This window comes from Numida meleagris, chromosome 2, assembly GCF_002078875.1.
Source record: "Numida meleagris isolate 19003 breed g44 Domestic line chromosome 2, NumMel1.0, whole genome shotgun sequence".
In the NCBI taxonomy this organism is placed as follows: domain Eukaryota; kingdom Metazoa; phylum Chordata; class Aves; order Galliformes; family Numididae; genus Numida; species Numida meleagris.
In genome coordinates this window covers 40,989,062-41,001,813 of record NC_034410.1, presented here as the reverse complement: position 1 = coordinate 41,001,813, position 12,752 = coordinate 40,989,062, and the positions used below count along the sequence as shown (strand labels likewise).

General features: G+C 38.8%; 1 protein-coding gene across 1 annotated transcript in view; it reads right to left on the bottom strand.

The window, feature by feature from the left end:
• ANO10 (anoctamin 10) overlaps positions 1 to 12,752 on the bottom strand; it is a 115,839-nt gene that overhangs the window by 30,372 nt on the left and 72,715 nt on the right. Inside the window, exon 12 of the mRNA XM_021386321.1 lies at positions 6,467 to 6,583. Coding sequence (XP_021241996.1) covers positions 6,467 to 6,583 — 117 coding nt within the window. The remainder of the gene's footprint in view (positions 1 to 6,466; positions 6,584 to 12,752) is intronic.

Below are 12,752 nucleotides of genomic sequence, written 5' to 3'. Positions count from 1 at the left end.
ACCTGGTTTATTTGCGCGTGTATGGGAAAATTAAAAAAGCTATGGCCTATCTGTTCAAACATAGCACCCCTTTAACCTGCATGCTTATGCCAACAAAATAAATTGCAAGATGGGGAAATACAGAATGAACATAACTGCTCACCTTTATCTTGTCATCTGAAAATCACCTCTCTCCATGTATTTTCAACTATATAATCTCTCAGTGCTGGGGGAAGGTACAGAATTAGATACCAGAAGGTGAGAGAAGCAATGGTCCATTTAAACACCTTTACAAAGTATCCCACATTGAAAGTCTGAAAAATATCTGCAAAAGGACCGCTCAAACATACAAAAAAAAAGCGCTACTTTAGTCATATATATATAACTTCTTATTCATGGGGATTATGCAATCAAAACAAAATTTACACATAAAACATAATGCTATTCTTCTTATGCTATTCAGATGAGAAATTACATTCCATTTCAGGAAAAAAAGTCAATGCATACATAGCAAAGACTTGCCTACTTGGCATGCCTATTAGCGATCGCAGTGATGCGGCAGGTACAGATCAGAGTGCTATTTTTCAGGCAACAAAACTATAAATATTAAAGGTCCCACCAGCAAGCATAGAGGTACCCAGTGTTCAAAATAAATAAAAACCCAATGGCTGCGTAGGTGTCATGGTTTTGTGATTTTCGGTTATTGGTATTCCACATCATAACATCATGTAGTGGACATACCTAGTTCTCAGAAGAGAAGGACTACTACAGTCCCCACGGCACTTTGCTCCTTTGTTACCATTTTCCAGCCGGAGGGAAAAGATAGAAGCTCGCAGTATAAAAACTTGCAGATCACGAGACCTCGTCCCTTTTTCCGCCGTCTCTCGTCTTGGCAGCACCTCGCTCTCCAGCCGTCTTATCGTCGGTAGTAGAGTAAGGCCTACCTTGATTTTGGGACATTCTCTCTCTCTGTATTGGATTTATCAGCTTAAATTGTAATTATATTGTATTATAGTGTGTTGTTTTGCATTCCGATATCTTATTTAGTAAATTAGTTTGTTTCTCCTCAGATTGTTGCCGCTGTTCTTTGCTCTCAGGGCCATCTCCCTACCCTTTTCCCCTTTTCCCGGGACGTGGGCCCTTGGGTCCCCCGTCCCCTTTGTCACGGAATCGGGCCTAACGCCCGTAAACCGTCGACAGTAGGCAACGTGCATCATATTTGAAACTTGATCTTAGAGCTACCATGATCAGTCTGTACAGCATGTGCAAAGACTGTCATAGAGCAAGTGCCATCCCTAGCAACACATCAACATTTACCTTCCCCCCCTCTCTTTAAGGAATTCTGTGTACTGCTCTCCAGCTAGTCTCAAAAAGAAAATCTGAAATTTTAACAAGAGGTTTTTGTTTTGTCTCTTGCTCTGTTCCTTCACCTTCTCAATATACGGTGCAACCATTACTGAAAAGCCTCTAAATGCAGACACATGAACGTCCTTTTGAAAGCTGGTTAACAGACTTCTTGAAATCAAATCTCACCATGCACTTTACTCTCATTTGTACAGAAAACGCGAAAACCACTTCCCTTGTATTCAAACCAGTTCATACTTAATTGGGAACCCCTCTGGGTTCTGAAGCTATAAGAACACTGCAGTTACACCAGGCTTTCAGCAGGAACAATTTTAACCTAGATTTATCCTATCCCCTTACTCCAGGTTTCCCTGTTGAGATCACACCTTGTCAGTGATCTGGGCTGTCAGGCAAAAAGAGATATCTAAAGTGACTGATATTCATTCCAGCACCAGGCTCTAGCTCAGATTTGAAAAAGCTCAAGCAAGCCATCTTTCCAGAGTGACTTAACTGTTACGGAACCAAATGGACAGTTTCACCCTTGGAAACACTCACAGAGGATGAAGGGATTGCTGGAAAAGAAAATTACAACTTCTATGAAGCTGGAGAAGCTCCAAACTAGGAAAGACTTGGTGTCTTAATAATGGGCTTTTGATTTTGTATTATTCTCTTTTAAGGACCACCGTTTATTTTGGTTTTGTTGACACTTTGATATTAAAAGCATTTTCCAAAGAAAGGACCAGCATTAAGTTACTGATACTTAAAATACATATATTAGCAAAATTATGTGTGAATACAGCTTAAACTCCTACAGGGTGCATGTCTCCCTATGTTTAAAAAGCTGTGTATGAAAATATAATTAATCTTGCATTACATTTGCATTATACTCCTGCAGCTATCAAACACATGCAAATGGTACATTAAGAAATGTTTGGAGGCACTCTGGCTACTCACTAGGGAAAAATTGCATTTGCAAAGTTAAATTAACAAGTTTGGGCTCTAAAAAAAAAAACACCCAAAAACCAGCAAACAACGATTATTAGTAACAGTTCTATTTTCATATCAACTGCGAGTTACATCCGGTCACAAACACCTGTAGAGCCTTTAAAAGAATGCAGCCACATTTTTGCTGGAAAAAGTGAGACTATTTCTTCAAAATATACCAATTTTAAGGGTGGTTTTGTTGGTTTTTTTTTTTGGTCAAAAAACAAAGCAGGTGTTTTATTTCATCCTGTTCTGTTTTAACATAAATCTATCAAATCCACCATTTTAGCTGAAGCTTCACCAGGCTTTCTGACAAGCTTTCTTACAAACCCTTGACAAGCTGAATGAACTCTTTTCAGCCACCTCTCCTCCTGACTGACTGCTTGTGTTTGCTCAGCGTTGCCAAAAAGCACAGAGCAAGCTTCTGCTTTTTGGATCAGCGATGTTTTAAGGGCAGTCCTGAAGCTACAGATCATCCTTTTCTGAGCCCTCTAATTCCAGTAACTATAACACTGAACGAGGCAGTAATCCATTGAGTTTGTTGCTGCCTTACAAAAACTGCCTTCAGTTCCATTTTGCAAGATAAAATAGCAGGATGTTTAGTGCTCACAACTCATGCTCTCCCAGTGTTAAGCCGTAAAAATGGTTCCCATTCTCCTCCTCCCAGAAAAAAAAGGACATTTCCATGGCTTGCTGCCAGTTCAAGCAGCTCTGTTGGCCCATCACAGCCACATTCTGAGACACATGACTATCTAGTAAGTGGAAAACCTCTGCCAGAACAGCTTCTTGAAGAGGTAAAACAGGCAAGCATAAGGGTCTTCGGCACTGGGGAACACCTAAGTCAGTGGTATTTCTGTGGTTTGTTCCAAGCTACAGCAAGTTGTTCTCAGAGAAGCTTAAGCACAGGCCAGTGGCCAGAGAGGCCAGCATTTTCAAACTCGGTGTATTCCCTTGAGAAAAGATGTGATTAGTACTAGTGTGAACCTTTCCCAGGGGAAACAGTAAGGTCTAGCCACTGCTGTCAACAACAAGAACGCTCAGCAGTTATTAGAGCTGCCACAGTGCAGAGAATTGCAAAGGTAAAGCACTGAGATTGTGTGAATCAGCAGATTTTTACTGGAAAGAATAGTAACTTTTACATGCCAGAATACCTGTAGAAGTGGGGTGAAAAACCTAAAGCGTTCCATATGACTGCACCTAGGCAAATGGACAGCAGGCTCCCTATCATTCGCTCAATGCTCCTTTCAAACAAAAAAGCTAGTTAATGCACTATCATGCTCTGAAAAAGCCTCTGGTCATCAGAGATGATGCTGTGATCAGTCACAGCTTTTTCCAGATCTTGTATTTCCTGAAAAGGGGACTGAGACAACCAGTCTCACTTTCAGGAAAGGGATGACATTGCTGAAGAAATCCTAGTCAACGTCACACCTACCGTTGATTTGGAAATGTTGTTATTCTGCTGGAAATCATTAAGGAGCACTACTGACATACAAACACATTCTAAAGCACTGAAGTAACTGCCTGGGGAGATTCAGAACACGCTACAATATTAAGCACTTGTAAACAGGTGGTATGATCACCATGGAAAATGCTGCATGAAAAAGCTTTCAGAACCAACACCGAGTAGCAGCTGCACTTTGTGAAAAGATACGCTATTCTTCACTATTTAAAATGTTATTTTTCCTGAAAAATAGCAATATAAAAAAAACATTTTTGAGTTCTTTATGTATTTCATGCTCAGAAAGTAACAGAGCGTGAAAGTAACACAAACAACTATTTTGCCTCAATTTACTTCTCATTTGGTTTGCCTGGGTACACTGAACTCTTCTGTCTATTCATTAAACTTCGACCTGTCCAGAAGCCAAAATGCTTATCCATGTAGCTTTAAATGTTACTAGAACATTGCCCCAGAAATGCCAGCTGCAGTGTTCTCATGCTAGTTTTACAGCACTGGGACTCACCCTGCAAACATGGTCATTCCTGAACCATACAAAAATCAACCCAGCATTCTCTTGCAGCTTGCAGCACACCTGTACTTGGTTTCTTCCTTAAAACAGGAATTAAACCAAATAACATAGCATGCTACCGCTCTTGCAAGAAATAGATGCAACAGAGCTGAGTACTCCAGTAAAGCACAGGAAAAGGGTCTTGCGCAGCTCACCCTGCTTTTGAGTTAGCTACTTCTTTATGAGGGATTATGATGTTCACCCTAGTAGCCGACAGCATCCATTTCTTATTGCTCAGCATTGAAGCTTCCTTCCAGGTGACAAAAAAAAGCAGACAATCTTAGGGATTGGGATCAGGATTGCTCCTGCTCCTCTTCCAACAATCTCACACCATATTCTTCTAAATCCACCGTTAAAGAGCTCACATTAAGTTTATTCTTTGCCTTGCCCCTTCCCTCCCCTTCCCACCCCCCCAAAAAAGTATAACCAGTCTGATGAACAAGTGGGAAATCTGAAATAAAGTCCACAGATGGAGCACATTCCCCAGTTGGGATTAAAATGTTTCAAGGACTTGGTCTGACACTGAACACACACTGAGAGCATCACAAAGTATTTTCAAAATAAATCAAATTATTACAAACTATTCAACGGTCTCAGCGTAAACTGTATTTAGAAATACATAAAAGAAGGATTTCAGAACTTCCAAAAAACCTCTCTTATCTAAACTTTGAGAAGAAATCCAAAATAGTAATGCTCTTATTCCAATATAAAATGTTGGAGTTTTGTTGTTGATGTTGTTTGTTGTTTTTGAATTACGTCATTTTTCATCATTTAGGTTTTAACAAGCTTTAATGATTATCATTAGTCTCTATTAATGAGCTGGAACACTGTACTCCCTGAAATCCTTTTCAAAGAGACACTTACTCAGTCTTCATATGGATTTGAACACGGAATAGTTACAGCTCAACTGCACCAGGTTAGAAAGCAATTATCTTAGCATTAATGAAAATGTGAAAGTGTTCACCCTGCCTAAAGCTAAGGATCCCAAACATAAACAAGGCAGCAGCTCAAAGCAGCTGTATGAGGTTCTCTCTCCAAACACTATATCTAGAGTTTAATAATCTATTTTGGCATCTTAGAGATTTACAGTCTGATAGTGTTAGCATCCTTCTAATAGCTATAACCCAAGACAGTGGTAGTCTAAAAGCTTTAAAAAAAAAAAACAGATCACTCTTAATGTAAAGCTTATATGGTAAAACACGATGATAGGCATGTCTGGATAGCATTAAGAGTGTTGCACATTTCCATAGAAGCATATAAACCAGCTTCTCTACAACATGATACCACAACACATTTGCCCTAGACTTCTGTATCTGTTGTTTTGAACAGTTTTTTCTGTTTGTTGATTTTTTTGTGTGTGTTTAAGGTACCTACCAAGGCACCTAAAAACCAGCCAATATTCTTCCTGAATTCTGCAAGAAGACTGAAAGTATTAGATGAAAACTGCCAGGCTTCTGGTTCTTACTGAAATTCAGATTAAGTCCTGACTGCTAACATACATACTCATGTTGAAAGAAACTCAGTATATATTCCAGTTGGAATGTCATAATCAAAGGTGACTGTCTTCACTTGAGCTTAAGGTTCCTGTGGATGACCTAGTTTTGCCTGCTTACAAAATGCAATCAGAGAAGGAACAACTGAAATCAAATTGTAGCCCTGCTCCTTTTAATATCATCTAAAAAGCACAGGAGATCCATGACTAGGCTCCTGGAAACCTCACACCGAAGTACTAGAAAAAGGCAAAAGAAAACTATCAAGCATTAGATTCAACTGTAATCTGAATTTTATTTGTTATGCCTGATTATGGAAGACATTGCTGACCTCAATAGTGATGTTCTACCACCACATGAGAATTGGGTTTTTATAGCTAGAAAAGGCAGTGCATTGTTTTCAGACTTGGTTTGTCCAGAACTAAGAGATCATTTTGTCACAAGTTGCTACCGCAGACAATCCAGTTCTACACAAATACCACAGAATAGAGGTTACGCAGCAGCACCTGGAGCACACAAAGGATATGCTTAACACAGCATTCAAGGAGTCTCAGCATCCCAGGATCTATGTATTTATTCAACTAAAACTAAAGCAAAATCTCTCTAACTTATCTTTCCTTCAGGCCAAAGCTTTTCACTGCTACATAAGTCAGTAGCTCTTACCTGTTGTTTGAGAGCCTCTAGAGATTCAAATTCCAATTTGGCCAGCTTTATCTGGATCTCTCTTGGTTTATCAGGAATTACAAATGCCATGACAAACTTTATGGCTAGTAGCAAGTGCTGGAAAAAAGAAAAAATATTATTCTATAGAGTTTGAAGCTTGAAGAGCATATCTTTTGCAGTGTTAACAATAAATGTAAAAACATTTATCGTGGCAAGTACATAGATAAAATGCTATAACCATATTTAGCCTCAGGTACTCCATATTTTTTCTATTAACATTCATTCAAAATTTGAATATGAACATACATTGTTCAGTTTATTTTCATAGAAATCCTATTTTCACTCTGTTCTCTAAGCTTCTAATTTAATTGTGTATTTGTTATTCCAGTAAAACCGGTAGCTCTTTAAACATCTTATTGGTGCACAGAAACTGAATTATAGCACACAGCACATAGTGATTTATATACATGTGTATAATATATTTATATACACAGGACAGTAATACATCATCAATGAGAACCTGAACACAGATTAGGAGGTTAATGAAGCATTTAAAGTGTCTGCTGTGTAATGCGATGTATAATACCATATTATTTAAAATGCCATGCCAACAGTAAAGCATTCTTCTACTTGCATAGTTTTCTTTTCCCACTCAGCTTAATGGTGTCCCAACAAAAATGCTGCAGATAACCCTCAAAAACTTTTTTTTTTTTAAATGGGAGAGCAAATGTGTTTCTAACTACTTCAGCATATGAAGAGCATTACTGTGTTATCTACTGAACAAGGCCCAGTAAAGCAGTACTCCAAAGCTTTTTTGGTGTGTCTGTTTGTTTTGTTTGGGCAATATACCTGTTATCTGCATGCAGTGAAGATTGCCTTTGACACTCCCTGCCAGAAAAGTCAATTTCCGTTCTAGCACAACTGATAGCCTTTAAACAGATGGACACAGCCCTAAACATAAAAGCAGAACTTTCAATTCAGAGAGCCTTCAAGCCAGAGACTGGTAGAGAGTCGTAATATAAATGGGGAAAAGTCATTATTTTTGCTTGCCCTATGCCCTCCAGATGACTGGATTAGATGGACAAAGCTCTATTAGTTATAAACTGCTCAGAACCAAGTGGGATGCCTTAGTGTGTAAGGCTGTGACGTCAGCAAATGTGGAGGACTTAGTAGACAGCAACAGCTGTTGTTTGGTAACATCTTTAAGAAATACATGGATTACCAAAATGTCTCCTGCTGTTCCTACTTACAAAGTAGCAGTAATATTAATAAAATTGGAAAGGCGACTGGCAGAAATGATGAATGTTGGTCATCGGAACTCATACAATCTCTTGAAGAGAAAATGTATCTAATTTTATTAGCAGTTTATATTACATTTTGGAATTGCCATCTGACAGAGGAAATGCAAGTAGTTATTTAAGAGAAATTGAAGAAAAAGTAGGGAGATGAGCAGTTGTATTCATTTTATCATTCCTATTTTGTACTGGTTTCTTAATGCTGTTGTACTATAATTCCCGTAAATCAGATCAGGAAAAGGAGCCATCTGCTTTTAAAGAAAAAATGCCTTACATGAACAGAATAAATCACCACAACAGACAGTGAAATTATCCTTCATAGCACAACGTTACGTTGACACTAGTATGAATGTCTTATAGGAAGAAAACACTATTTTATCCAAAGTTGTTACACAATTAGTGTAAATGTATCCATCCAATATTAAAATCTCTTCACAGAGCTGATTTTGGCATCTTTTTAAGCCAGGTTACAAAGCCAACTACCATTTCTCACTGCAGCCATCAGAAATTAATGCTGCTTCCAAGAACATGCCCTTCATAACAATTTCAAGAGGACTATTTCACTATGAGCAAAACCCAGGATAACATTAACACAAGCTGTAAGCTCCCTGATGCCAGCAGCAAAGTCTGCCCCACCCCCTCCATTTTGCAATCTGCCAAATGGGCACAGAGAGAAACAGCAACGAGTCTCTCCCTCTTGGAAAACTCGGTGCCATCGAACTCTCTGTGGTCTTGTGCCAGGTGCTTCCAGAGCTGGAGGAACTATTCTGTTCTGCACAGCTACTGACAAGAGGAGAAGCAGCAGCTGTGTTTTGCAGCAATGTATCCCCAACCTTCTCTCTTTTAAAACAGAAAATGCAAATTAGGGTTAAATTCATGGAACTTTGAAGAGCTGATTTGATTTCTACAGTAGTCTGACTGCAGCGATTCCTGTCAAAATCTACTCAACTGGAGGAGGAAAAAAAGGAAAAATTAAAGGGAACAGAAAAAAAGCAGTAGCTGCATGGGTGGTTAGTCAATGCAGATCGTGCCAAATGTCAGCTGGGAAATACTTTTATAAAATTTTGTAACAAAACCTTTTTTTTAGAATGTAAAATTTACTCCCAAAAATGAAATAAAATCAGAAATCTAGACACAGTCCTGTCTACAGCCAGTACGTACTAAGAAACAAGATGGTCACTGATTACTCACTCTACATAGATAAGGCATGCTATATGAGAACCAACATCACTTTCAGCCTCAGTTCTCCACTGGTATAAGCAAAATGTAAAAGCAAGTATCACTGTAGGATCGTGTTATTGTCAGAGCTGAATGCAAGGAAATCATTAGTCTTTGCTAGCACTCTGGATCACAGTATTCTGACGTTAAAATAAGCCAAGATCAAAGACAGAAAACAGACCAAAGGATAAACTCCTCTTGTTTTGTGGCAATGGTGTTTAGCTGTGAGGTTCTCGTATCCTTCTGAGAGTAGGAAAAACAGGGGAGGGGGAAATAATTCCGTCAATGGAGCAATACAGGCAAAGAAAAATTTCCATGAAGTACAGGAAATCCTATTAAATGAAATTATTTTTAAAAGCAATAAAATAAATTTACAAGAACGTATTTCTGCAATATACATAAAGAGAAAGCTTGAACGAACTTTCCTTCCCACTCTTAGACTGAACTGGCTTCACTAGAAGCTCCCTAACGGGGCAGAATAATCACAGCCAAGGGACTTGAGGAGGGGCCTTTCTTCTGCTGCTTTTAAAACCTCACGTTGCATATATTATGGAATTTTTATGAAATGTAAATAGAATCTGACCCTACAAAAAACACAACAAAAATCCCATCGCTATCACCTTCCAGTTTTGTTTTATCCACAAAAGTGTCCAAAACCTTGGGAGGTGAGGATGAGAAAAAAGGAAGCTATTTCACATGCTTGTCCTATTTCAAGGCCTCTCCACATCTCCCATTCAGTTTGAGGCTGTCTTCCCCAACACAGGCAATCCACATGCACATATTTACAACCCAAACACCTGTCCTGATTTGCATGCTTCTCCTTTTTATCCCTAAACAAGTATAACCCATCCAGCCTGCACTGTCACGAGAATAAGCTTTCTCTTCCTCACTGCTAAAACTCAGGGGAAATCCCAAGACCAAATTGTAGTCTCCGTGCCTCAGACTTCATGCCTCCTGCCACCCGAGGTCTGACACTGACATCCATCTCAGCTCTCATCTGGAACATGCTCAGGACAGAAAACGCTCATGTGCTCGCACCTAAGTCCTGCAAGGAGAGTTTCAGCCTGCCCCATCGCAATGCACTGAAGATGGATGCAGGTGGACAGCAGATCGTAACATGGGGCAGCAGGAGGCTTTAGCAGGGAGAGCACTATCTTGTCTGTTTATAGCCTCCAGCAGCGCTACTTCGTGTGACTTGGTGAACACACATGCACAAGAAGAACCACTGAAGCTGCCTGAGGAGAACATTAGACAAGTAGGACCAGACCAAGCATCTCCTATCATCTATACCAGCACATTCGTGAAAGCAAGCCTTGATTAATGGAGTATTTAAGCTTGTATTTTGTTCTAAGCATATCCATAAATACATTTATGTATGGAAAAACTTTATTTAGTCACAAGCTTAGAAGTACAAGATTAAAAAAATAGAGCAATTTGTTGAATCTGGGTCTTAATATTCAACAGATGAATCACAATGCATATTGTATTTGTTTAGGGCTGCTATCACATGATGCATACCAAACTCAACTTCTCTAAGAGATGAATGCTGCCTTGCACAGCGTCCATACATTTACACTTCTCCACCTGTTTTAATTAGTGCAGAAAACCTTACAAGTAGAAATCTATGCTGACAAAGACACCAGGCATGACATACAGGTTTTAGACATGTTTCAGTCACTTATTAAATATGAAGCTACACCCTGGGAACCAGCATTTGTTTTGTTCCCGTTGCACCAGCAGGACTAACACACAGCCCCTTCCAGACCAGTCTTGGCCTTATGCCTTTGTGTTCCCAGAAAATTACAACCAAAGAAAAAGGTGAAGCAAAGCAGGAAAATTAAAAAAAAAAAAAAAAAGTAACATTTCAGACATCATCCACATCATCTCTTTCTGAAGGAGCTAATGAACAGGGAATTGCGTCTTCTGCCCTCATGGATTTTTATATTGTTTTCTACAAGGCTCCAAGAGCCCAGCTGGAAAATAAATAAAGCAACCCAGTATGCTTTCTGAAACACAGTGCCATTCTTTGAAAGCCTTAGGAGGAATTTAAGCCAGACACAACTCTCAACATAAATCATCAGTAGCAATCTGTTAAGTAACTACATTCAGTCAATGCTCATGCTAGTGAAGCTGAAAGCACAAGAAATACAATCAGTTGTGTAGTCATGAATATTTTTCCTCTTACAGCAACACTATATTTTCTATTAATTCTATTAATTCCAAAACCACGAATTTTCTATTTATTTATAGATTATTTCTTATTCACGTTTCAACCACAGCTACTATCCATCATATTTGGTCACTACTGAACTGAAGCAGTATCTGGTTTTATAAGTTTTTTTGAGAAGATTTAGATGCACAAAATCCTCCACAATTTTCTCCGAGGTAAAAGAGGAAAGTTTCCTAAAAAAATCTATAAAAACGCAAAGTACACAAATGAACCTTTCAGAAATGATCTAACACATAACTTCTCTCACATTTGTTTCCTCCTGCAGTCAATCCTAAAGATGTGAAAAAATGCTGCAGGTGTAAATTTGTCTTGGAGCTTTTAAGTATTTGCTAACATTTAATTCTGCAGTAACCTAACAGTCTTTAAAGCAGCATGATAATGCACCCATCTCTGTGTAACCATTAGATAATCCTGAAATGTTTTGGCACAACCCTTACCTCAATTTATGGAAAGAGTTTAATAGGAGTTGCCAAAAGCCAAATTAGCTAATGCTGAACGTAATGAACAGCAGAGCTTTGATTGTGCTCTGAAACAAATTCCAAGAAAAAAGTGGAAAGAAGGATGCCCATGGAATTCAAATTGACAGAGTGATACATACCAAGCCTTATGAAGTGCCTCTTAGCTGATTGCTAGCATTACACATAGGCTACTGTTCAGACAGGTATAGTTAATTGTCAAAATGCCCTCGTGATGCGTATCAAGGAAGGAAAAGAGTTTGGTATTTACCATTAATCTACAAAACATATACTTCTTTCTACCTCTAAAGCCATACATATTTCTCCATGAAAAAAATACAAGTAAATTATAGTCATTGTAACTACACTCTCTAAGGATTTTGGTTAGATGGGACTCTGAAATTCTGAAATTCATCATCCACTGCACAACTGGATGACCAGGGATAAATAAGGAGACATAAAGGATTACCGCTGCCATTTGGTTTGTAATTACTGTAAGTCAGTTCAGTGCACCAGAGTATTTGTAACCTACTGCAGGCACCACAGCTCTTTAAAACAGTTTGCACCAGCCTCAAAACTCATTTGCCATAGGTCAAGCTAAAGTGGACGGTTATCATCCAACTGAGTTATGAACAGCTCTGACAGTTCACACGTGTACATTTTGACATATTGAGTCTGAGACAATCATCAGACTTCTCAGTTTGACATTTCTATTCAATTTATGCTAGGAAAGGCAATGAGGCACTGACAATTGCATTTAAATGATTTTAAACATTGACAGTTTTGTTTATTGCAGCACAGAAAAATGTCAACACAGTGCGGCTGATTCTATGGAGACTTTATTCTCCCGAGCCAACAGGTTCCTGCCAGTTCATACAGAGGAAGAATCAAACAGCAAAAAGGAGAACAGATACATAGTTTACCAGTTTAATGACACACTAACTCAGTCTCTGGGGCAGACACTAAAGAAAATAACATGTCTCTTGTAAAAGGATGACCAGAAATCAGTGCTTTGTAGAATGGTAGTCGAATGCATTCAGGTGCTCCAGAAAGCATGTATGAGGTGTTATTTTGAAATTCTGTACAGG